The 26,685-nt window shown below is 41.2% G+C and overlaps 1 protein-coding gene across 1 annotated transcript; it reads left to right on the top strand.

The window, feature by feature from the left end:
- The first annotated feature begins 93 nt into the window (after positions 1 to 93).
- Positions 94 to 24,798, top strand: dnaaf5 (dynein axonemal assembly factor 5). The gene is made up of 13 exons (XM_079564072.1): positions 94 to 628; positions 809 to 993; positions 1,080 to 1,204; positions 1,294 to 1,412; positions 4,940 to 5,172; positions 5,476 to 5,697; positions 10,529 to 10,672; positions 13,853 to 14,021; positions 16,687 to 16,834; positions 19,330 to 19,480; positions 20,345 to 20,501; positions 20,567 to 20,758; positions 24,529 to 24,798. Exons 1-13 carry the CDS (start codon positions 100 to 102, stop codon positions 24,672 to 24,674), a joined length of 2,520 nt encoding a protein of 839 aa, XP_079420198.1. The 5' UTR covers positions 94 to 99; the 3' UTR covers positions 24,675 to 24,798.
- Positions 24,799 to 26,685: the final 1,887 nt, after the last annotated feature.

Below are 26,685 nucleotides of genomic sequence, written 5' to 3'. Positions count from 1 at the left end.
TGTAAATAAAGTTAGAGTGTTTTGAAGCGCGGCTACCGTAAAGCAGTCGTTTGTTTTGTCGCGCTACTACTGGTTGCTGCAGTAACGGGTACGGCAGCTATGGCGGCAGGAGATGAACATGCTTCTTCAGAGGTTTTGAGAGGACTAACTCGGCATTTAAACTGTCTAAATGAAGACAACAAGGCCACACGGAAGCGCGCTATTGAACAAATTAAAAAGGAGACGATTGACAAAAATCTGTCAAGCGGCGTGTTACAGGAGGTTTTTACTGTCCTGCTAAAGCCTCTGCTCAAATGTTTGTCTGATCCTATGGAAAGATGCAGAGAAACGGCTATTACAATCCTATCAGAGTTTATTCGTTGTGTTCCAAAGCCAGAGGAGTCTTTGCCTTATCTTATGCCGTGTTTGGCTCAGCGGTTTGGGGAGAAAGACATTGTGGAGCCCGCCGAGGAGCTTCGACTCTCGGCACTGGAGATGCTCACTCTGACCGTTGAGGTGTGCGGTAAACACCTCGCGCCTTATCTTAACGACATGATTAATATACTTCAAAGAAGCATCATCGACCCTTTCCCGGATGTAAAAAGAGAGAGTTGCAAGTGTACCATTCAATTCGCAAAATCTGTGCCAGGTTGGTCATTGTGGTGTCTGTCTTTATTGTTGACATCTGTTGCTATGGTTTCGGGATGGCCCTCTCTTGGATGAGTGGGGTCATGGGGACAGCAGATGACCATAAAGAGTCATCATGATGCAACAGAGAAACTGCCCTGCTAAAATGTGTTTATTTATTTGGTTTTGTCTTACTTTACAGAGCACTTTCACATGCAGGCGGAGAGTCTAGTTCAGCCTCTGATGCAGACTATATCACACCAACACTCCAGGGTCCGAGTGTCTGTTATTGAGGCCACAGGAGCAGTCATTCAGTACGGCACGGGGAAAAATGTAAATGATGTCGCTTCTCATCTGGCACAGAGGCTATTTGACGACTCCCCACAGGTAATGTCCCTGTGATGCAGTACTCCACATGCCTGCTCAGTTTTCCCTGACATTGCGCCTGACTGCTCATTCACTTTTTGTTCCAGGTCAGAAAAGCTATAACTGTTGTTGTAGGTCACTGGCTGCTCCACCTGAGAGACAGATACTCGTACTTTCACACTCTTATTCCACTCTTCCTTACCAACATCAGTGATGACATTCCTGAAATCAAGTACGAATTTTTTTAAATGATGCGCTATGTAAATTAATCAAATGCATAAAATCTCAATACTGTATGTGAATTATATTTCTCTAACACAGACTTCTCGCTTCTGATCTTTGGTGCCAAGTTGGGGCCCAGTGGGAGAAGGAGAATGAGGAAGATATCAAAGATAAGATGGACTTCCTCCTCACCCCACCTACCTTCTATCCATCTGAGGGTAACACTTTTCACACTTCTCTGTAAAGGCTGGACGTCTTCTCTCAGCAAATGTGTTCAAAAGTGATGACAGTATTCAAAATGATGTTCTTGATGTTGGTCAGTTGAAAGGACTTTCAGCCATAAGATTAATGTGGCAGGTTTGTGAAACCAATCTCTTCCAAATAATAATCAGTGTATTCATTCATACATTTTCTGTTTGGAGATTTCTTTCCAAAAACTGTGTCTCTCCCATTGAGTTGTATTGGCCCCTGCCCTCCAACGGAATTTATGACATGACATTCTAGAATGTCCTTAACGTAACCTGTTAATTTTGTGGAGATTGGAACAATTACAACATGGACAGTTATAAGCAATGTATGCAGTGTATGCACACATACAAGTGCTCGTCATAAAACTAGAATATCATGAAAAAGTGCATTTATTGTGAAACTAATACATGATACACTCATTACATGCAAAGTAAGATATGAAGCCTTTATTTGTCATCATTTTGACGATTATAGCTCACAGCTTGTAAAAACTCCAAATTAAAAATCTCAGAAAATTTTAAAAATGGACTGTAAGCCAGAATTATCAAAATTATAACAAAGACTTGACATGTGTCACTTTGCATCTAATGAGTCTATATCATATATTAGTTTCACATTTTAAGTTGAATAACAGAATTAAATGCACTTTTTCATGATATTCTAATTATATGACGAGCACCTGTACATCTGTGTTCTAAATGAAGCCCTCATCATTCGGCACTGAGTGGCAAAATCAAATAGTTAGTGAGTAGTAGTAGTTATAACAAATGTTATAACTCAACAGTGCCACTCAATCAATCAATCAATCAATCAATCAATCTTTATTTGTATAGCGCTTTACAACAGCACCCGCTGAACCAAAGTGCTTTCCATAAGTGCAATATAATAAAAAACAATTTTAGCACAAAATATTTAAGAAAATACATATACATTACACATGTGCAATTAGCAGTCAAAAGCGGCTTTAAACAAGTATGTTTTCAGCCTAGCTTTAAACAGTGTCAGGTCAGTGATGGCTCGTAACTCAACAGGCAGAGAGTTCCAGAGCCTCGGACCAGCCACTGAAAAGGAACGATCACCCCACTGCTCACTTTTGGTCCTGGGGACCTCCAGCAGGTGTTGTCCTGCAGACCGCAGCGCTCTACTAGGCTGATGTGCAACAAGCAGGTCACATAAATAAGAGGGTGCAAGTCCATTAATTGATTTAAAAACAAACATTAAGAGTTTAAAATTAACCCTCGCATGTACTGGGAGCCAGTGTAAGGAGTACAGCACTGGAGTGATGTGACTGCGCCGGCCAGTGTTTGTGAGCAGCCGAGCTGCAGCGTTTTGCACCAATTGCAGCCGGTTTAAAGTGCACTTGTTCACACCCACATAAAGTGCATTGCAATAGTCAATACGGGAGCTAATAAAAGCGTGCATAGCTTTCTCTAAGTCATCTTGACCGAGGAAAGGTTTAACCTTGGCCAGGAGACGGAGCTGAAAAAAGCTTGTCCGAACAACAAGTGTCAATCTGCTTGTCGAATTTCAGTTTGTCGCCAAACTTGACCCCTAAATTTCTCACCACTGTTTGAGAAAAAGGGGCAAGGGTTCCCAGGTCCAACACAGAGTCCATAAATTTGGGTCCAAACAAAATGCACTCACTTTTACTCTCGTTAAGATGTAAAAAGTTCTGTGTGAGCCATTCCTTGATGTCAGCCAGGGCATTGTGGATGGACTGTAGTGCTACTGTGCTGTTTGGCAAGATGGGTAAATAGACCTGTATATCGTCCGCATAAAAATCACTCAAACAAATTTTGCCACTCACTATGGAATGTTATTATTGACATCATCTGCAAACCATCTAGCCTGTCTATCGCCAGACAAAATATCACAAGTTATATTTAGTCTGGGGATCACCAATTCATTTTCTCGTAGGAGGCTGTGGTTTATGATTGTCCACAGCCGTTTATTGGACGCTACAAATGTCTATCATATACGTCTGCACATAGCCATAGCCAATCGCATCATTGTGTCAGATGATGTATGACGTACCTGCTGTAAACTTTCGAGCTAAACTATTTAGAACACGATCAAAAGCTTGATCAAAATATGGAGTCGCTGCTGTCATGTTGGATCTGTAAATAAACTTAAAAAATCTATATATATATATTTTATCCGTAAACGAACTACGTCGAATAGCGCGTCATCGTCCCTCCTCGTTCTGTGATTGGTCCCCAAATCCATGCCAAAATATCGGCTATGGTCCCCAGGCTGTTGTGCGGTTCAAAATGATTCGAGCGCACACAGCAGCATGGGTATTCCCGGGCTACAAACCATCTACAGTATTGCTTAGATACAGATAATGCTCTATTTATAAATGTCTACACATTCTGCACAAGCTTTAGCCCCGTGGCCTATTATTCTGTTTCCTGTCAGGTCCTGTAATCATGTTAGTCTTATCTATTACAGTAATTAAGCTATGATTACCTGCTCCATGATTGAAGTAAAAGGTTGAATAGGCATCTAAAAATGTGAATTCCACTGTAATTCCACTGTTTAATTTCCAGATGCTCGCTCTAATGTCTGTCATTGTAGATACGCATTTACTTGCATTGTATTAATTTTTCTGCTTCATTTGCGGGCGGCGACCGCTGCAGTAAAGTATGTATGTTATTGCTGCTCTGTGCTGCGTTGTACAGTAGGTTAAGTTATAAACTTACTTTGACAGGCTAGTATTCAGAGCAGGAACTGGCTTGGACAGATTGAGTGTCTGCCTTAGGCCACTGATTGTGAGTGAACTTTTAACAGGTTCACAACTGTAAGGCGGGACAAAACCCCCCCACAAAATGTATGTCTCGGTTGAGTTTCTTTCTCTCTTTCTCTACTACACATGCACTGTATGTGTACTGGCTAAAAGGTCATACCGCCTTTGCTATCTCCTCAGATCTTCAAAGTTAAGCAGTGTATGGCCTGGTTGGTACCTGTAGCTTGGGTGAATATAGTGTGTGAGGGAGGGGTTAGTGGCAGATGGCACAGATTGGCATCTCGCTTCTGCTTATTATCGCTTATTATCATTATTATCATTATTATCATCATTATTGTGTAAGACAACTGTCGCAGCTTTAACCAGAGAATGAAAAAGACAGAAATATAATTTCACTCGTAAATCTGCTGGCCCTCCCAAAGTGAAGAGGTCACTGTCAGCAGTGAGAAACGACCAGAAAGAAGCTTGTTTTGTCTTGTCCTACTTTGTTTCCTTGATTTATCTCCTTCCTTTTCTACTCTCAAACTTCCTTCTTCCTTTTTCATTAGCGTTATAAGAAAAGGAAAAGGCCAGAGGGTGTATTGTAGCAGAATAAATGTTACTTCTTTCTTGTACCATAATTAGATTTGTAAGTTAAACCAAGACATTTAAAAGGCTTTAAGAAATGTATAGAATGAAATGAATCCAACTCTGAAAATATCACAGTTTATGTTACAATTACAAATCAAACTGAAATGTCATTTGTTGCAGTGACGCGTCCTGGATTGGGCTGTAGAGAGCTTGTGGTCAGAAACTTGAGCAGGCTGGTGCCCGCCATAGCCCACGATGTCACCGACTGGTTGGTCGCTACACGGGTTCGGACGGCACAGCTGCTCTCTGTGCTGCTCCTTCACGCTGAAGACCACTGCACACAACACCTCCAACCTCTGCTGGCCATGCTTTACAGAGCCTGCACTGACACAGAAAAGGATGTAGTCAACAACGTAAGTGAATGAACGTTTTACACAACACACACAATGATAGATTCTTTATTTAGTTGAGTTTCTATGTTGTGACTAAGCTGTCTACCTCTCATTTGGATACTACACCTGACCCAAAGTTACTGTTGGGCTAATCCCACTGTTATGCTCAGTGGTCACACACAACACGGATGTTCTCAGATATTCCTTGTCAAACACAGCCCAAGGACCATGGGTGCACCTGTTTTACACTTTTATGGAGTTTTCTCTCACTTGCATCCTCTGGTTATCTCTTATTTTGTTCTCTCCCTGCCCACTTAACTCTAGTGCCTCGCAGCTGCAAAATTGCTGGGAATCTTTGTGCCTCCCGCCGTCTTCCTCAGGCTGATGCTGGATCATGTGACATCCCCCTATTCCTCGCACCCTTGGGCTCCCCTCATGGTCCTTGCTGCGGTGTTAAGAGGCTGCCCTAAGCCCGTCCTAAAACCACACCTTGAAGAGGTGGCCAACACACTTGCTCGACAGGACGTCTGCCAGGAATATACACAGGTCAGAAAACGGTATTTGGTTTCGGAAATGGGTGATGCCCTTTTTGATTGTCGGTAAAGGCATTAAAACATAATTTACTTGATAAGACTCCACCCGATGAAATATGCAATAATACATTTTACGACTTGAAGCTTGATAGGTTTACTCCTCAGTCACACTGTGTTGGTTAATGAAGTAGGGCTGTCACGATAATTAATAGCAAATAAGCAAATTGAGTTACATTATATTTCATGTTTATTGCAGCTTGTGTGGTATTTTAGGATATGATGATGCACTTTTGGAAAGGGTTACTGTCATTTTTATGCCTGAGACTTGACAGTATCTAGTATCGTTCGAGTCAATATTATTTTTATCGCGATACTTTCCTGCCTCAATTTATCAAACTTCAAATTTGTTATCGTGACTGACCTATAATGAAGCATGTCTCATACAGTGATCAAAAGCCCCTCTTCTTACATGTAATCCTCCTTTTAAGGCTGTATATTTCAACTGAAATGACTTGAATGCCTTTTTCACAAACACTGGAAAATATCTGTCAAATTTCTCTTTTCCTAAAACATGTTTCCTTTCAAAAATATGTACAGAATTGTCTGCCACTATCTCACCTATGCCACTGACCCAACATCCCAAACTGTGGAGCTTTCAAGAATTTCCTCCCCGTGATAATAATAACATAAATTCACTAATTCCATGCGACCCCAGCGTGACTCAGGTGACCTCCGCGAGCAGACAATGTCTGTTTTTATAGTGCTATGTTGGGTCGCACAAAAAAAGGACCAGAGTTCACCTTTTTTTTTTCTTCCTGTTTCACTGCCAAGCCCTTAAAACAATCCCTGAAATTTCAAAGCCTGTCTGCTCAAGCCCATGTGATAAATGGGAAAGGAAACTGACCCGCTTCTCTGTTCTCTTGTTCCAATTGAGCAGGGGTCATCCAGACAAGGGAATAACAGGACAGGATGGTCACACATTGTCACGCAGATGGATGTGGACCTCTGTTTCCTCTCTTCACTGTCTGTGGGGGACTGTGTGTGCGGATAGAAGAATGCTCTAAAATGCACCTGCAGCATTCTTGGAAAAGAGCGAAAGTTCAGAGAAGAGAACATGGCCATATCGAAGGATAGCTTTAAAGGGATATTTCAGGAATTTTGACAAATTTCCTAATTATCCAGAGTGTTGTTGTTTTTTTATTTATTTTTACTCATGCAGTCCTTATATCTGAAGAGTTTAGTGGTGCTAGGCTAGTGCTTGGCTAGCGCATGTTTATGGTAACCTCTTCAAAATCATTCATCAAAGTCCTCCAAATGATGCCATATCAGATTTGTAGAAAGCTCATTTGTGCATTCCACATGTAGTAATGCAGGGAAACAAACTACTATAGATCCGGTAACCTTGCAGATCACTACCGCCGCTGCGTAGCTTACAACCAGGAAGCTGATGCTGCTCAAATATAACAACACAGACATAGTAGTCTGGAGTTATAAGTGATTTGCCTCAGGTGCACTGTGCTTGGGTCAGACTGTTTTTAATGCAGGCTAATAGCTACCATAGACATGCACTAGCCTAGCACCACTAAATTCTTCAAATATAAGGACTGCATGAATAAAAAATAAAAAAAGTGTATCCCCAGGAATCAACAGCACTCTGGATAACTAGGAAATGAGACCCTATGTCAAAAATCCTAAAATATCCCACAACCAAATGCAGGTTGTTTACCACATTATTAACACTCTTTCATAACAAAGCCCTTATATTTATTTTATAGATTTACTTTTAAAGGTGAATTTTTCAACTTTATATGCGTAAAAAAAAAAGTTGACATTTTTGCATATTTGATCTTGTAGTGACCCAGTGGCTGTATGAGTGGTCAGCATGGCGCCTTTACTTTCGATCACGGTGGTCTCTTCAATGGTCCAGGATCAATTGTTTTATAGGTTTTCTGGTGAGAGGGTCCGTCAGCAGCGAAAGCCTTCCAAACAATTGATCTCAGAGACCACTTTGGTGGAAAGTTTTTTTTCCACATAAAAAGTTGCATAATGCAGCTTTTAAGGAAGAAGCAAAAATCAAGATTTTTAGCTAAATGGTTTGATAGATGGCGTTCATCCGGGGCTAAAGAATGTTCTTCTTCAGTTGAGCTTTTTGTGCTATGAAGTTACCATTTTAGTGAAAATATCCATTGGGAAAACTGCTTTCTGTTAAATCAATCATTTTAAAGTTAAGGGAAAATGTATACATAAGTCGTCACGTAATCATAGCAATATTGAACAAAAATGCTCTGTAAATATTTCGCAACTCTAATCCCAGATCATTGTGTATTTCTTTGGTCACGCAAACCTATTTATCCACCTGATAAGCGTTTTATTGGGTCAGATACTTTACCTGTTGTTCTGCAAAAGACAGACGAGGACAGATGTGAAAAATTCAAAATGCCCATGTTTTATATCAGTTGTTTTCTTTTAATAAGGAATAAGGAACTTAAAATATGTGCACTCTGATCCAGCTTTACAGAGTTATGTGCCATATGAACCAGAGGCAATGAGAAATCAAATGCAAGGTTTGACTTGGATAAGATGAAGCCTGTTAAAAAAATGAAATACAAATAATCTTCAAAGTGTACAGAGATGGGGGGGCTGGTCCTGTAAGGCCCTGTGGGGAGTTTAGGGAACAAGCTGAAGCACAGGCTGTATCTAGAAGCTGATATACGATGTTACAACTTGGCCTCTATGGCTCTTTCATGTCGCTGTTTTTATTATTTGGGTGTGGAAAGCGATGATTTAAAAAAAAAATAGAAATGACAGATGCTTGTTGGGAAAAAAGGAGCATGTTGAGAATGTGAGGTAGAATAACTGGAGGGAAGTGGTCAGACAAGCCACAGGGCTCGGACATACCCGAACCTTTTGTTTGTTTACATTTCACTTATAGCTTGATGTTACAGGAATGATGACAAAATGGATAAGAAAACATCAAACCAATGCACCTTGCTCAGTGTGTGTCGAGTGGGTGCAAAAAAAAAATAGGGTTTAGAGGAAAACATGCTAGAAGAAGGAACCAGGCTACAGTAAATTGAGAAGAATGGGGAAATGACATGGTATTTTTACAACCAGGTTTGTGTAGTACAGAAGTGACTTTGAAATACTGTAATGTGCCGTTCATTTTGTTTCTAAACATAAGCTAAATACATCTCTTAATTATTTGTACTTCTCAGTGTGCAAACAGTGGGTTCCGGCATCTGTTTCTCTGGTGTGCTGGCATGCCTGGCCTTTATCGCAAGTGACAAGTGCATATGACTCCCTTATTTACTGACCCACAGATCGAGTGAAGAGAAGAAAGGGAGGTCGGCAAACATTACCTGACGACTGTTTGTTTCGATGTTACTATGGTGAAGAGTGGACACAGAGCTTAATGATTGTATTTGCATTCTCTGCACTATTCTACATCTACACTTCTCTCTCTTATTAACTGCTTGCTGTGCTGCGAAAATGATATCTAAAATAATGAATAATATTTGACAAAATGATGAAAACGATGATATACATGTCGCAAGATCCCAAAAAATGTGCTTCAGTTGGATGCTTGTGTAAAAGTATGCGCTTACATTCTATCCTTTTGAATTACTACGTGTGTGTATAGATAATTGGTGTATGCTGAGGATGGTGGACACACTTTGTAACAAGCTGGAGGAGCGTGCCCAGGCCAATGAAACCAGGTGTATGTTGCCTCGCTCCAGGTGTCCGCCTAGTCATTACACTGTAACACTTTTTCCGTTCTCCCTTTTTCTCCCTGGTCCAGCCCTAATGATTGTTTTCCAAGTGTGTGTAATATGCACGAGTGCCCTACTACTTTAAGTCCGCCACTGTTTTCCACCGCTGGCTGTCTTAAAGCTCCTGTCGTGACGATATGTTAGCAAAATGTTCAAATCCCAATAAGGCATTCCACTAAAATCACTTGTGGATTATTGAGAAACCCCATTTAAATGCCTCCATGTTACTTTTACTGGAAATTCCAAACATTTGTGTCTTTTCACAACTAAAGTCCCGCTGTTCTCTTGCATAAAGTGACCAAGCTTCACTTCACGATACCTGTGAACGTTCTTTGTGCCCAATAGTGTTACGTATTACTCCGTGTCTGTGCGAATGTTTATTGAATTGCCCTCCAAAACCAACTCCTCATCACTAGACCAAATACCTGGAGGTGTTTTACTATAACCTCGCCTCCATATAAATACACACAGAGATCGCCTTACAAGTACCACTCAGATCCCTTCTCCTCCAAACAACCCTAATAACAGGCCTGAAGAAAACAGGAAAAGGGGCCGCGATCCCAGTGATGGCATGGAAATTAGCCTGGGCCGTAGTAGGTCTTTGTCTAAACATGAGCTCACCACAACACTGGCTGACAAGTGGCAGCGCTCGCACATGCTCCTGCTGTGGAAAGTGTGAATTTGCAGTTAATGTTTCAAACTGGTTCCAGTTTATTAACAATGCTTAGAGAAATGTAATGGTATCTAAACTAAATGCATATTACAGTATGTACCCAGCAATGCAATTAAGATATTACCTGCCGAGAGTGTAATTTTTCTATTATATAAAACAATTCACTCCCATATTCACAAGCAGCAGTGCACACAGACACTGGGGGCAAGGCGGGTTAATTGTTTTGTCCATTAACCTGCCTTTCACAATAGAAAACCAGCTGAGTTTTGTTAGTAGACCATTCGCCGCGATATGAAAGTCAGCCATTCGCTGTCATGACTCCAGAGAATTGTATCAAAACTCATCTATGCGCAATGTATGACCTAATTTCCTTCGCTTACATGGCTTTGTGTTTGTCACAGGTCATGTACTTGGAGCAGCTTCTAGCCTGCGTAGAGGTCCTGTTGGATCAATGCGACTCTGAATGCAGATGTATCAGTCAACAGCTACTGAAAGTGTTGGTCACTATACAAAGCCTGTCTACAGAACCACAGCTCACTGAAAAGGTAAGAAAATCCTTAATCCAAATCCCAATTATTTTTGTTATACACTCTCAATCAGAAGTTTAAAGGGACTATAGGGAGTTTAAAAATGTAAAAATTAAGTATTTTCCTTCCCCTACATGTTCCAGCCATGTCCTAATGTGTAGAATGAGCCCAGACCTGTTCACCACAACTGCCTCTAAAATCCTGCACTCTCACTCAAAAAGTTGTCACTTTCCGTCATGCACAAGCTTAATATAGAAGGTGCAGTTACACATATGGCCTGAGATGGCAGTAGTGAGTATAAAATGGCCAACTTGCATCCAGCCCCTTTAAGACCAGTTTAAAGATGGCAAGAAATCGCATTTTGCATGGTTGGACCTTAACAAGGTTCCAAATAGAACTTCAATATGCAACCAGAAAGAATGGGAGTGAGACAAAACAAATTTTAGTAAGCATTTTATTGAAAACTATAAACGGAAAAAGGCAGCTGATCAAAAGTTTTAGACCACATGCCTTTTAAAAGGCCAAATCTGTGCAAAAATGTGGATTCAGTGTCATTTTCTGTCAGGTATTCACACTGTCATAACGTCCTGATAGCAAAGGCAAAAAAAAATTGGGTTGAGTTGTATAGCTGCATAAGCAGAGCCTCTCACAGTGCGCCAAGCTGCTGAGGTGGAACGCCGTAAAACAGTCATTTTGAATTTTGGGCGGCACGGTAGCACAGCGGTTAGTGCTTGTGCTTCAAAGCTAGAAGGTCCGGGTTCGATTCCCACCAAGGACGGGGCCTTTCTGTGTGGAGTTTGCATGTTCTCCCTGTGTCTGCGTAGGTTTCCTCCAGGTACTTTGGTTTCCCCTACCACTAAAAACATGTACAATAGGCCAGAATGTATGAGAGTGTGTTTGAGAGTGCACATGGGGGATGACGGATGGAAATTAGCCTACGGCTACAATACGGTGTGGCTTGTTCATTAACTTGCACTGTCCCACTGTAACCATAAATAAATAAATAAATATCTGTAAAGATCCTGAGGGCGATGGAACAAAAAAGAACCCAAAAAATGTCACCAGCACTGAGCCGGAGGATCCGATTGGCTGTCCATCAAGACACTGGACGATCCTCAACCCAAATTAAGGCCGTTACTGGAGCTGTCTGCAACCCAATAACCAATGGCTCCCACAGACAAAGGCCTCAGTCTGAGAGATGCTCTCTGCAACATCTGCACAGAGCCAGCGGCCGTTTTACGCTCCTGCACTACCTGAAGCTCCTTTGTTCCCCTAAAGGATCATTATGGTACCAAACATATCTGGTGGATCTGCTTGTGATGCCAGTAATGTTGGAAATCATCAGGACCTGCTTATGCAGCTCAACAATCCAAACATGGTCTATATTAGATTTTTTTTTTTTTTTCATGCCTTTGTCATTAGGACAGAAAATGACACTAAATCCACATTTTTGCACATTTGGTCTTTTAAAGGCATGTGGTCATAAACTTTTGATGAGCTGCAAAACAGCCTATATTTACTCTTTTTTTTTTTTTTCCTCCCACTGCCTTTTCTTCTTGTTGTATATTGAAGTTCTACTTTAAACCTTGTTAAGATCCAAACAATTCAAAGCCATGCCTTTTTCAACGTGTTGGTCTTAAACTTTTGATATAACACACCTAATTTCTGTCTTGAGTTTTGACCTACTATTTCCTCCTATTTTAAGATAAGATCATCTTTTATTGATCTCACAATTGAGAAATTCACTTGTTACATTCACTCTGAAGAAAAACACTCACGGTATTTTCTAGACAGTTTTATGAGACAGTTGAGTAATCTGAGGAATGTGTGTAAATACAATTGCACAGTTTTTAAGTTTAAATGTAGTCTAGAGTGGAGGGGGGCAGGTGCTAAAGGCGAATAGAAGCAAATTAGATGGTGACTAATAAGCCACTATCCTGGTGTGCGACATCAGCCGACAATCAGTCTACACAGAGCAAGCAATACGAGCGATCACTGTTGCCATTTACTTCCGCAATTTTCGCAGGATGTTTTGGTGAATGGAAGGCAAACATCTGATACATCCTTGTCTCTAATGCTGTTTTTTAAACTTACCGATCTGTTACAATGCCCCGATTCTAAACATTGTTTTGTCTATCATAGAGCTATTATTATTTATTTAATACATTATAGTTGCATAGCCCTGAACGTGACGACCTAAAGTTTGTTTGTATTTATGTTAATTCTTGCCTCATGTCTCAAATCGGCAGGAGGTTGACTTAAAACCAAAACCAAAACATCTGAGTGCTCGATAAAACAACATGAATTTAATGTACTTCTTTTTGATCAAAGTATGTCACACCTTACAAATGTGACGTTTGGTCGACTAAATGTTTACGGGACTAAATTTACTGAGCATTTTGTTGACAAACAATAGTAAAAGTATTTTTGTAATGAATGTATGTTGTAAGGAAGAATAAAGTGAAAACACCATGAGGCTGAGAATGGCCTCGGGCAGTCCCGGGACCCAAAGGAAAAAGGCAGAATGTGTTTTCCCAAAATAAGGGGGCAGTCTTTCCCATCAGCTGACATGTCATGGTTGTCTAGCCCCCTTTACACACAAATGTCTGATTTAGCCTTTGTTTCGGTCCCTGGTCATCCCTGAGGGACCATGAAGGAACTGACGGGTCACTTTCCTCCCCCAAAGAGTCGGCTAATTATTTACTCTCCTATCTCCCATCCTTGGTCTTTCCTCTCAGCTTTATTAGTGCATGTCTGTGTGTGCATGTGTGGCCCTCTTGAGTTCCTGTGACTCTCTGACATCCTGTGTGTCTGTCTAGTTTTTTGTTATGGAGTTGTTTTATGTTTAAGTCTGTTATTTTTCCCATGGTTTCTCATGTTGGTTCAATTACTCTGATGTTCAATAACTGAAAAAGTTAGTAGCTGACTGATGAGTGACTGATGTTTGTTGCAAATACTTAATATTCCTCTGCAACTCACTGTCATTTCTGCTATAAACTTGCTCATTAGATGCAGATTACATCAAATGATAGAGCTCACAATGTGTTTTTTTTGGCTCTCAGTGTAAATCAGTCGGATTTAAGAGCTCAGTTAGATTTGATTGTGACCTACTGCCTCCTCCACCTCAAGCGCTCCTCCATTCATTCTCTCCCACCGCTTGCCTGCTTTGATTTGTGTTCTTCTCCACCTCCTCCTCAGGCAATGGACAGTCTTCATGTGCTGTGTAAGGTGCAGAGCCTGGACTCGCCGGAGCAGCTCTACCGAGTGCATATGGAGCAGCTGATGGGCTGGCTCAGCGCCTCTGTCAACAGCTGGTCCAGTTATTCCCCCGAGAGGCTCCAGCTACATGTCATAGTCACACAATCAGGTGAGAATTAAAGTTTAAGCATACGCAGAGCCAAAGTCGAACCACAGGTGCAGAAGAAACCGGTACAAGAGAGTGTTTCAGTAGTGGGGAATAACTTGGAACTGATTTTACAGTGTTACTTTGAAAGTTTGACGGTACGTTAAATGGCGTGTTATCAAATATGGCTTGCATGGATTGTTAAAACATATACTCGTTCCAAGGCTTGTCAGGACTTAACTTGTTACATCATAATATGAGCGCCACGCTGTTTGTCCTGTTCATACAAGATCCATTATTAAGTCTGCAGCTGTTCCCCCAGCACTTCCATGCACAGGCCTTTGGGTTGTTGTGTTCAAATGCCTTTTCAGTTGTGATCCATAAAGCAACACTGTGGCTGAGTGCTCCCAAGCCCCAGCGACACTGCAGAGCTGGTCAAATGCAGAGGACAAATTTCCCTGCAGACAATACTATAAGTCATTCTGGAGTATAAGTCGCACCAGCCTTGGCAACTGCCTGGGCATGGAGGCGTAACTGCACCGTTGACAAGCCTCTCTCGGCAGCACGTTGTTCAAGCTCTCATTTGCAAACTTGTTCCTCTAGCTGTGGCCATCTAGCTTTTAGCTTGCGTCTAGTTTATTTTGCAGTAAGAAAGACCTCCACTTTTCGCCGGTCCCTCAGCTCACTCCAAACTTTCTTTCTTTTTTTTTTACCATTTTTTTTTAATATTCAGTGGTGCAGGAGTTTCAGATACTGGCACACAAACCTAGAGCGCCCTCTAGCAGCTGTCAATGTGAAAACAACATGTGAAATTATATGTTTTGATATATAAGTTGCACCTGAGTACAAGTCACACTCCCAGCCAACCTATGAAAAAAGTGTGACTTATAGTCCAGATAATGGTTATGGTAAGGTATGCCTTACCATAACTATTTGTGAGCCTCAATATTAAAATTGCAACACAATATGTTGTATGTGAATGTTTTACCACACCCTTTGGCCTTGGTGTCTGACCTGATGAATGCACAACCACAAATAAATATAGTTGAGAGCATCAACAGACTGAACTTTATTTATTTGTCTCCCTGCATTTATCCGTCACCTTGTGTCACCCTTGTTCAAAGATTGATTTCCCTGAGTTCGTATACTCAGCGTTTTAAATGCTGTGACCCTATCTTTCATACTGGGGACCTCATATTATCTCCATCCAAACCATATAATCCTTAGTGATCAGCGCCTCCCCTCTCCACACTTTCATCTGTATTTTTCTTGCTTCGTGCTCTGCCTCGTTCTAATTGACTGGGCTGCAGGGGACCAGTCTAATCCTCAAATACACACTGCACACACTCAATGAGCTAACTGGGCTGTCCATGCCATTCCCGGTCACTACTTCAAAAAGCACAATGGCTCTCTGCTTTTGACCCCTCTCTGGATCAAGGTCGCTTTGAAGCCATAAAGTGTGTCTGTGTTGCTGAGTGTGACTGGGGATCGTTTATTATATCTTGTTTTGAGCAGTGAGCTAACCACCCTTTGGGGACACTGAACCGGGCGTGTGTAACTTTTGCCTTTGATGACTACATAGTTAAAGGAAGCAGGCCTCTGCGGGACAAGTGGCACACACTCTGCCTCCTCGTCCATATTTGAAAATCTTCTATCATCTCATTGTTTCTACGTATTTGTCTGGTCTGAGAACTCGCATCCTCTCGCCCATCAGACACAGTAGGTTTAGAAAGATCTCAGCCCTCCTTTATTCATCATGAAGGTATTCATACCCTATGCAACAACTGCAGACACATTTGTTTCTCTCAGCTATAGTTATGTGGTTTCATAAAAGTTAAGTTTTATCCATTGCCCATGATATAGAACGGTACATAAGAATAAGCAGTGTGTGGAGGTGTATGAACACTCCTGAACCTACAACCCTTTGACGATATTTATCAAGTTTAATGTAATCAATGCTATGTGATATGATGAAATAAAACTTAAAACACCTTTTTTTCTAATATGCCATGGATATATCAAAAAAATAAGCAAACAAGACGAGACCAAATCAGGAACATAACGAGGCTTAAATTGAACAACGTTTGGAAAATCATGACTAAAACTAGACGTTCGCACATTTATAAATGACCTGTTTTTGCTTTTGACTGTGCTAACAAAAAAATATGTAAATCCGTCAGATGGACGACCGCAGTGATTTTGCGCTATATATTGTGGCTTCCAATTTGAAAACATTATGCACAGCCCTGTCTGTCTATATTTGTTTTCCACTACATCGAGTGTTACCTTTGACCAGTCACAGGATTTCCTATGCCTCACGTCCACACGCGCACACTTATCACTCATTACATTATTTATACCTCTGTAAACATGCCGTTAGACTGCGTGGGTGTGTGTTAGCGTGACCTGAACCAGGACAGGGCAGCTGGCATTGCATTGTGGCTTTTTTTTTTACGGAAAGCCACTTGTTTAGTCAACTCTTAGCACAAAGACCCCTTTATGTATAATTTCCTGGAGTATGTGTCACTGTCGCCTCCACTGTCCACTGATCTGTCCATCGCTCAAGTCCTTTGGTCTGTCTGAGTGAGCAAATACCAAATGAACAGCACAGTGCATACCATTCTGTAAACAAAAATGCAGATATTTTAGATCTTTATGTCTATGACAATCTGAATCTTTGTCGTTGAAGGTCCGGTTATTGGTGAGTTTGTGAGCCACTTGATGCAAATACTTCTAAAGTGTCTCCAACCAGAGAAAGATCCTGAGATGAAGATGAGCGTTCTCACCATGTTGGCCAAGTTGTTGCTGGAAGCACCAAGAACACTGGACTCTCAAGGGTGAGCGTTTTCCCTTTAGTTTTACTGTTTTATGATACGGTTCATATTTATTCCTGTATACTTTGTAGTCAGAGTTCAGAGTTTGACTATTTTTAAACCCTATTCGCGCGGGACCAAAATTACCTGGGGACCTCGGAGTTTACAGAATTGTACAAGGTGGAATTTTTACCTTTCAAATTACTGACATGGCAGATTCGCACGCAGCTTTTTAATACCTTCAATAAGCATCTTATTAATTTAGGCCTAACTCCAATGTGTGCGACTTGAGGTGACTTGCCGACTATAGTGGTACATGACTTGACCCCATGACCAATTGGACTTTCTTGGGATTTGAACCTTTTCGACTTGGACTTGACTCAAGATTTGCATTTAGTGACTTACTACTATTATATTATATTTACTTACAGTTGTGCCAATAAGCCAGATGGAATTTTTGGCCATTTCCCAAAGAATATGAGAGGGTCAGTGGCCACAGCGGAATAAAGTCAAGGTCCCGTTAGTGACCATCTCAGCCTCCTGACCTCAATATCATTGAACCACTGTGGGGAGAGCTCAAACGTGCAGTTCATGCAAAACAACTCAGGAATTTACAGGAACTGGAGGCTTTTCCAAGATGAATGGGCCGCTTTAACATTAGATTATATACAGAACCTTCTCCACAACTACCACAAAAGACTCCAAGCCGTCATTGATGCTAAAGGGGGCAACACGCGGAACTGGGGTGTGTAAACAACATTCAACATCCTTTTGGTATTTTTTTTTTTGGGGGGGGGGGGGTGATTTGAAATGAGTTCACACATTTTTTTCACAATAAAAGGCTTCACAACATCACTGACCTTGAGTGAAATAAAAGGTTTTGTGTTTTCATTCATATTCATAAAAACAATCCACCAGGGTGTGTAAACTTATTGGCGCTACTGTATGTCATTTCATGGGCCACTAATTTCTGCATACACAAAAACATGTTTTTTGACACGCAGACAAAAGTTTGTTTATGGGATTCAACTTTGTCGTTTGCAATACCGATTGAAGACCTGTCCAGTCCTCAGCTGTGCAGCCATCAGCGCCGGCTCAAGGCATAATCTCAGGGAATGTGTTCAGCCTGCAGCCCGTCCCACCGTGATGACAGCAGCTGTTCACGTCAATCACAAATGTAAACATTGCCCATAGCATTTCCATGGTGACGTTTTTGCAGCTTGTAACTAACCCTGGAGCCAACATGTTTTTTTTACACAGAAAGAGGTAAAAGGTAATATGAAATCTAAACACTTAACATGACCTTTTCAAATTACACACTCAAATGTAAATGATTTGAACCCAATTATCTGACGACACTCCTCGACATATTCAGATGCTATAAGTTATCAAGAAGAAAGAAAACAAACTTGAAATCCTTTAACTTACTTTTCACATTGAGAATCCTAATAGTCACTAGTGAGAACATGAAGAAATGACCTGAAGGATCCTTTTCACTAACTACACTGTCACACATCAGGTTTCATTTTGCTTTTGGCTAAGATTAAAAGCTACAAGTGAAAATATGACCAGGAGGGAATGTGTGAATGTTCGCTTAAAAGCAACTGGCAACTGTCACTTTCCTAAAAGGGATGAAACTGTCTGTTTTTTATGGATGTGTAAACTGCCCTCGGCATTTCAATTTAGCTTTAATTTATACCTTTATGGCTTCAAAAATTATGGATGTTCTGTAAGATTTTATGACTCGAAGGGAGTACTTAAAATTTCCATGTGACAGAATGCCATCTGACCTAAGACACTCTTGTGAAGTTTGAGCGTTCACAACCAGGAGGAGACTGAGCTGAACTGTAGTTAGAACTTTAAAATACTGTCTACTACTGTTCTGAATACTGAGCTGAACAAGACGGTTTGTTTCTGCTCTGTTGTGGGCTGTTGCACTTTTTCAGAGAGTGCACAAAAGCCTCTCTGTGTAGCCTCTCCGTGTCCCGTCAGACTTCCCTGGCATCTGTGGACATGTGCACAGAGACACCAGTGACAGTCTTGCTCATCTTTTCTCTTTTCTTTGGAAGCCCATAATGTGGAAATAATTTGCCTCAGTGCACACTGGAAATAATGCACTTTCAGCACCTGTCCAGAAGGATGCTGGTCAAACGCAATACTCCGTGCAGTTTTTGGTTTTCACTTATACTGTATATTGTAAAAAGTGTTTTATACCTGTCAAGTTTTGAAAATACGGTTGTGTCCCGGCCAAAACGGGACACTTGACAGCTACGCAACCTCGTGACAAATGCCACTCAGGCTTTTGCAGGTGGCAGTTCTGGCGAGGCTGGTGACAGAGTTCAGTTTGGAGAGGCAGAGGAGGGTTTTTTGTATATTTTGGAATGATACGGGAAATTTATGGGATAAAACTAATACGGGAAGACGCCGGGAAAGAGGGGCAAAATACGGTAGTATCCCGGGCCAAAACGGGACACTTGACAGCTATGGCTTATTTATGCTGTTTTTTTTATATTCCACAGACATTTCCAGGAACATTCAGAAAAGTTTCTCTGTGACATCTTACTGCCTAACCTGGTTTGGCGTGCAGGAAGGACAGCTGCCGCGGTCCGCACAGCTGCCATAAGCTGTCTACTGGCCCTGCTGCATGGAGGAGCGATCACACCTGCCCAGGTAACTTTCATCTCATATTCACTGACGCCCAAGGAAGGCGCTGAATCTACTAGCTGAATGAGTTGTATGTTTTTTTTTTTATTATCATGAGTTGAATTTTAGCTCAGATTTTCTGTTTTGACCATTTGCTGCAAACAGATGTCCCACTCAGCAGGTCAGGGAAATAAATTGTCCTCCGTCATCCTGTGTTGGCCCGCGGCAGGTAGCAGGTGCACACAAGGTCAAACAGGTTCACATAACTTTGTCCAGCAGGAACAATGCTTTCACTTGTTAAAAGCACTTTTAGTAGAGTCTGGCCTTGTGCACCTGCCTGTCCCGAATGTGTGCCCACTCACTGTATGTGTTCGAGCACACGCCCGCTTTTCCAGAGTGACTCAGTAAAACTGACCCGCTCACCTCTGAACTGTCTAGACTGATCCCAGATTCATATATTTCTGCATTGAAATGTTTATTATCTCAGAGTTGCATTTTAGATCTGTAGTTTCAGACTTTTATTCTGACATTTAATTACACGGAACATTGTTTCTGCAGTACTGCAAAAACAGTCAGCAGCTTCAATTCCACTTGGAGTCTTTATACTTTCACTGATGTCATGATTCCCTTTCCTTCTGTCGAACAGCCGCTCTTACAATAGGGTCAGGTGTGTTCTCTATCTCACTCTGACCAGTGGGTGTTTTTTCCCTGTTCCTACAGTTTGACAAACTTATTTAGACAGAGTTTTCAGTCCATCTCTGGTGATATTTAAATTTACTGCAGAATGTGACGTAATGCTGTGAACAAGACTTCTTACTTTAAATATTTGGTGTTACTGCTCTAATCCAGCTCAATCTAAACCTACCGCTCTGAACCTACTTGTGCTAACAGGTGCTGTATGCGGAAGAGAAACTGAGTCCTCCGCTGCTGTCGGCTCTGGAAGAGGATTCTCAAATGGCCAGACTTTTAGCTTGTCGCGCTGTATCTGCACAGATTAAACTTGTTGGACCAAGTCTGCCCCCAGAAGCTCTTAACAAGATTTACCCAGGTGAGTGAGCAAGATGACCTGATGATTAGCCAACGTTCTCCTCTCATTTGGTTTGGGATGTGCAGAGCTGCTGAAGCGCCTGGATGACAGCGGTGAGGAGGTGCGCGCTGTGGCGCTGGAGGCCCTGGGCTTGTGGTTTTCCAGTCTGAGCAAAGAGTACAGCCCAGAGTTGTGTGCCGGTCACCTGCAGTTCATCTTTCAACAACTGCTTCTCCACCTGGATGACCCAGACAGTGCAGTGCAGGACCAAGTACTGGGTGAGATGACCTTCAGAGAAAGGGCCCTAAACATTACAGAACATTTATTTTAATCATGATCCCTGTCTTCTAGCTTGCAGCAGTTTGCTTAATGATTTGCACAGTGTTAGCATAGATATAATAAAGTGTGAATCTCCCATAAATAAAGGAAATTCCCTCAGCCAACTGGGAGTAATATTCAACAAAAGCAAACCATATAGCCATACCGTCTCTTCACAGATAAAGGGTGAGGAATGTGATGAGGGCAGTTTATTTGAGATAATTTGCAGGCCTTCTCGCTGTGCCAAAGACCCTCGCCGGATGATGTGATTTCTCGGGTATCCTCTATCAAACAGTGGATTATTGCTCTGGCGTGCGTTCAGCAGATTCCCCCTCTTTTATTTCAAACGCTCGCTAAACCATTCATCACAAAGAACAGCTTGAACTAGTCATGTGCCAAATGGGAGATCTGTTCATAAAATCATTTAGGGATTCACGGTTTACATCAATATGGAAAATATTATCCCATTCCTCAGCGAGATATGATAGTGAATGTTTATTTGTGCTGTACCTTTTTCCAGTTCAACTGAGACAACTTATCACGTTGGGGGAAGTCAAAAGCATTCGTAGCGGCCGCATTTTAATGACCACCATATGGGAACTTCCCATCCTACTTTTTCTCCCCCTTCCCATCTGTCTCGCACAACTTAATCCAACCACCTTTTTTCTATCAGCCCGTCTTCCTCCACTCAATACCAAATGGTTTGTGTGTTGTCGGGCTTAGTGGACGATGGAAAGTTTGAGTGGCGTTTCCTGAAGAGTGTAACAGGCTCGAGCTGCTCTGCTCTCCCACTCACAGCACTGTTAGCTGTCATTACTTTTGACAGGCTGCAGGTGAGTGCTGATGCCTCTGCCAGTGGCCCTAACTCATCTTCATAGTGTTTACAACAAGACAGGAGGTTTACAGCCACTTCAATGTCACAAAGAAGTCAACTCCCAAATGTCTGTGCACATCGGGGGAAAAAATCCAATCGTCAATCTTTGGCAAACTTTATCTCACATATTTAGTGCTTTTCTTTCCTTGTTTGTCCTTGTTTCATTGTAAAGCGGCACATATCTGAATACGTTTTTTAGTGCGTTGAGTATAGACAGTCAGGAGGAGCCCCTTTGTGAAACCAGAGGACTTAAAATCTTGCTGAGTGATCGTCTGTATTTGACAGTGCCTTCAAGCCACCCGGGCCGCAAATATGGAAGCAGTCTACAGTCTCATGCGTAGCTGCGCTTTCTTTGCTTTTTTCCTCCTAAGAGTTGATCCCTTTTCTGTGCGTCTTAAGTTTCAAACGCATATCTGTGGAATGGTTTGATGTTTACAGCATGTCCCTGCACCATGGCAGACGTATATCCCTCTCTTTGCTTTATTCCAATTTGTCTTTTTGCCCCACATCCTTCCAAGTATTTTCTTTTGTTGTTGTTTTCTCCTGAGTTTTGAAAATTCCCTCATTTGTAATCAAAGAAACAATTTTTTGCGTAATTTATTTTGATATTCTCTTTTACATTGATTTTAAAGAATAAAATACTAATTGACACTGAAAAGGAACCTTCAGCACAAAGGTCTTGTAGCAGCAGCACATCCTCATACTGTATATTATGCTGTTCTTTCGGGACACTTGTTGCATCACAGGGTTGAGCCCAAATGTTGTCCAACACTGCCCCCTGCTGTTATTACCAAAACAGAATATCGAAATAAGGAAACTGGAACTTTTGTGTTTTTGCTTATTCTTTATAAATACAGGGGGAACCAGATCAATCAATGAATCAGTGTTTATTTATAGAGCACCTAACAACAACACAGGGAAGACCAAAGTGCTTCACAGAAAGATGAAACAGATGTTTACATACACTATTTAATATTTTACTTTTATTTTTCTCACTGTCTGACTTAAAAAAAGGAAGAGTTAATTCTGGTTTCATGTCAATTATCCAAATTATTTATATTTGCTAAATGCCAGAAGATTTGTTTTTAGAATCGTTTTTCTTACTTTCTACAAATTCAGAAGTTTACATGCACTAAGATTATTGTACCTTTAAACAATTTGGGAAAGCTCAGATGACGATGTCTTGTCCTTGGAAGCACAAGTCTGGTTCATCCTTGGGTGCAATTTCAAGACGCGTTAAGGTCAAACAATTATCCATCCATCCATTTTCTTCCACATTTCCATTGCCGGGTCGTGGGGGCAGCTGTTGGAGCTGCCCAAATCAAATTGCACCAGCCCGTACGGCTCCTCCTGAAGGTGGTGGGGCAACAGAAGGACGGCCTCACGATTCTGACCAACAGGCCGTTGGTCTCTCATGAGGGGCTTCTAAACCGCTCTTTGTCTGAGCCGTCACCAAGGACCTGTTTGCCACGGGAGACCCTACCAGGGGCACAAAGCCACTGACAACAGAGCCCCCAACATTATTGAGGTGCTCAAACCCCTCTACCACGTTAAGGTGGTGGTTCCAGGAGGGGTCAAATAATTATATGCAAGTATAAAAAAGATGGAAATGACCAGCCATCATACAGATCAGAAAGAAGGTTCTGTGTCCCAGAGATGAATGTGCCGTGGTCTGAAATGTGCATATCAACCCAAGAAAAAATGCAAAAGACCTGGTGAAGATGCTGAACCTGGCAAGAGTTTGTCATTATCCACAGTGAAACAAGTTCTGTATCAACATGGGCTGAGAGGGTCCTGCCAGGAAGAAGCCCTTGCTCCAAAAGAAACATCAAAAAGCCAGATTGAAGTTTGCAAATGCACACAAGGACGAAGACACATTTTTGAAGAAATATCCAGTGGTCTGATGGGGAAAAAAAGACCATTGTCATGTTTGGAGGAAAAAGGGTGAATCTTGCAAGCCTGAGAACACCATCCGAACACCAGTTCTGTTTGGAGGAATGGACCAAGTTTCCTTTCAGCTATTGTGAGAACCTTGTGAAAGGAAATCCAAAACGTTTGATCCAAGTTATAGAGTTTAAAGGCAATGCTACCAAATCTTAATGAAATGTATGGAAACTTTTGGCTTTGAGAAAATATTTTTTCTACACGGTTTTATATTACTTTCTCTCAGTCTTCTGGCATTTAGCACATTTTGTAATATATTTTTTCAATTCTAATTGACCTAAAAATGTTAATTCTGGTTTCATGTCAGACAGTGAGAAAAAAGTGCATATGTGTCTTTTTATATAGTGTAGTGTATGGAGTGTAAACATCTGGTTCCCACTGTACAACCAAGAGATGCTTGAGCTCTAGCTATTAAGAATATTTTCACATATCACTATATCCAGTTGTAATTTTTATTTATTTATTTTATTTTATTTGTTTTAACCTTTATTTAACCAGGTAAAAAAAACTCATTGAGATTTGAAACCCCCTTTACAAGAGTGACCATAAATGCCATAATAAAACACCATAGGTTTGTACATTTTTCTTTGCAAAACACTGTTAACCATTAGATATGTCTTTGTTTTAAGTGCTCTCATATTCCATTAACTGTAGTTTCAGGAGAATAAACTTGTACAGTATATTTGTGCGCCACAGTGGCACAGCGATTCGCACTCTCACTTCACATGAAATAGGGCCCGTTTCCAGGGGTCTATATTATCCTGACTCTATATCCACAGAGCACAACATCCCTATGGGGATTTTAAAGAAGTATACCTTGCCTACTTAACTCTTTAACTGTGATTTCTATTTTCCCAATGAACTCGATAAGCCTGTTGGTGCATGTTCAAAAAAGCTTTTCTTTTTGTGCAGAGGTGTTGAAGAAAGGCAGCTCGGTGCACCTGTCCCTCCTGAAGACTGAGACTGAGGCCGTGAGAGACAAACAGAGGTGTCCCGTGTACTGTGACCGGCTTCTGGAGCACATCCTCTCACTGACCGCTCAACAGTCCACAAAGTAACACTCACCACGGGGCCCAATATGAGCGATGGCTCTGAGAAGGCATCTGGGAAGGTCACAACTCATCCAGAAGAAAAATAGAAAAACATTCATTGTATTTGTTTGTGTTTTTAATACCTTTTCTCTCTCTCTCTCTCTCTCTCTCTCCCTCTGTCTCTTTAATCCCTAGTAAATGAATTCAAGACTTCAACTTGGCCTAAATAGTGCCCTCTATTTTACCAAATACATTTTTAAATTATATCACACCTAACATATTTATTTTATATACACTTTTACATTTCTACACAGTATGTTTTCCATCTTTCTATATTTGTAAAGTTTTATTTCCAAGTGCCCACAACGCTTAACCTTTCCAGCCTGTAGGTGGAGCCAAACCACTAAAAGGGAAATACCTTGATACTTCAGAAGGTTTGCGTTTATTGCTGTGTATTGGTATTGGAAAAAATGTTTTAAAATAAACTTCAGAAAATGTAATCATGTCATTTTTTGGATTCTGATCCTTATTTTCATTTGAAAGCTTAAAGGTCCTGTACCGGATTTTCTTATTTACATAAAATTAAAGAGGGACCCTGGAAATGTGAAATTGTTAGAAGTGGTCGGAACGGATTCCTTACTCACATGATGCATGTATATTATCCCATTTCTTCCCAAAAAAATAAAAGGATGTGTTTATAAATGCGTTTCACAACTTTCAGGGTGCAATACTATCTGTAATGTTTAAAGCAAATAGCCTGTTAGTTCAGCACTGCAGGATCGTTGGCATCCCACCCTCATCCCTCTCTGTGAGAGGCAGGACGAGGCCACACTGTGCACACAGTGACATCCTGAAGGACGACTCCCTTCTCTGGCTCCCAGTCACCTTTTGTTTAAATTTTAAAATCCTGCTACTGAGGGAGGTCATGCTCCATGCTTACATTAAAGATTTGTTTTGTCCCTATACCTCCTCTGGGATTCTGAGGTCTTTGGATCAGAACTTTCATGTGGTCCCTCATACTCATTTACAGACCAGAGAAGATGTCTCCTTCCAGGCTGTCCTGCTGAGGTTCTGGAATGATCTTCCGCTTTCCTTATGTTTGCTTGATTCTGTTGATTATTTTAAGAGCAAACTTAAAACCCATACTCATTTCATAAAGTTCTTTTTTTAATCTCTGGTAGATTAAGGGTTGTTTTGTGACCATGTTTTGGAACTCAAACTCAGGTGTCTCCAACCTTTTCTTTCTGGCGATTTGCTTTTATGTACAAACGTCAAGGAGCTACTTTTTTACTGTGTAACCATTGTATTTATAGTCTATGGTAACCATGCAACTTTAGAGTTAGAGGTCACTCAAGAGAGGTAGTTGCCAACATGATATTTAAACATGATTGATGAAAATGAATTTAATTCTGTCTTTATACTTTTGTAGACTTTATTTACCTAAATGTTTGCAGATTCTGATCAAGATGTTCAGTTCAGAACATACTAACAAAATGCCTCTAAAATGTGACCTATCAAGCGCGTGTATAAATGTAGAAAGACTTGGCGAGCCTTGAGAGCTGCTGTACCTTGTTTGTATTTTAATCTTGTGAAGCACTTTGTGACTTCTCTGTCTGTGAAAGGTGCAATATAAATACACTTTACTTACTCCTGAGGACGCGTTTACTGGTTACGTATGTGTGCATGTTTGCTGTCCGGATGGAGGGGCTTCATGAACCGCGTTTGGCCCCCAGGCCTTAGTTTGCCAACGAAATGCTATGCGCGCGTGCGCTGTCCATGGTCCTTTTATATTGGCAAAATCACGTAAAGATGCTTTTAAACCAGTGCGTTTCTGACCTGATGACGTATTCAGCTTGTTATTGTATTGTTTGGAAATGAAATAAAATGGTTTGGCATCTTGGCATAAAGCACTGCTCAACATCTCAGCAGTTTTATTCTGGTGTTAGTTGCGAATGGTTGGATGACGTTGTCATATACTTTTTAGGTTAAATCATCTTTGGGATTGGTCCCACCTATTTTAGTTCATTTTCGTTGTACA

Source organism: Gobius niger (assembly GCF_951799975.1).
Source record: "Gobius niger genome assembly, chromosome: 10".
In the NCBI taxonomy this organism is placed as follows: domain Eukaryota; kingdom Metazoa; phylum Chordata; class Actinopteri; order Gobiiformes; family Gobiidae; genus Gobius; species Gobius niger.
The sequence above is the reverse complement of the archived record's forward strand: the minus strand, read 5'-3'. Positions and strand labels throughout refer to the sequence as shown.

Bases quoted from the DNA above. Each gene is read 5' to 3' on its own strand.
- dnaaf5 (XM_079564072.1), top strand. From the start codon at position 100: ATGGCGGCAGGAGATGAACATGCTTCTTCAGAGGTTTTGAGAGGACTA. The intron at 1,205-1,293 runs GTACGAATTTTT...TCTCTAACACAG, and splicing joins GATGACATTCCTGAAATCAA to ACTTCTCGCTTCTGATCTTT. The intron at 14,022-16,686 runs GTGAGAATTAAA...TTGTCGTTGAAG, and splicing joins TGTCATAGTCACACAATCAG to GTCCGGTTATTGGTGAGTTT.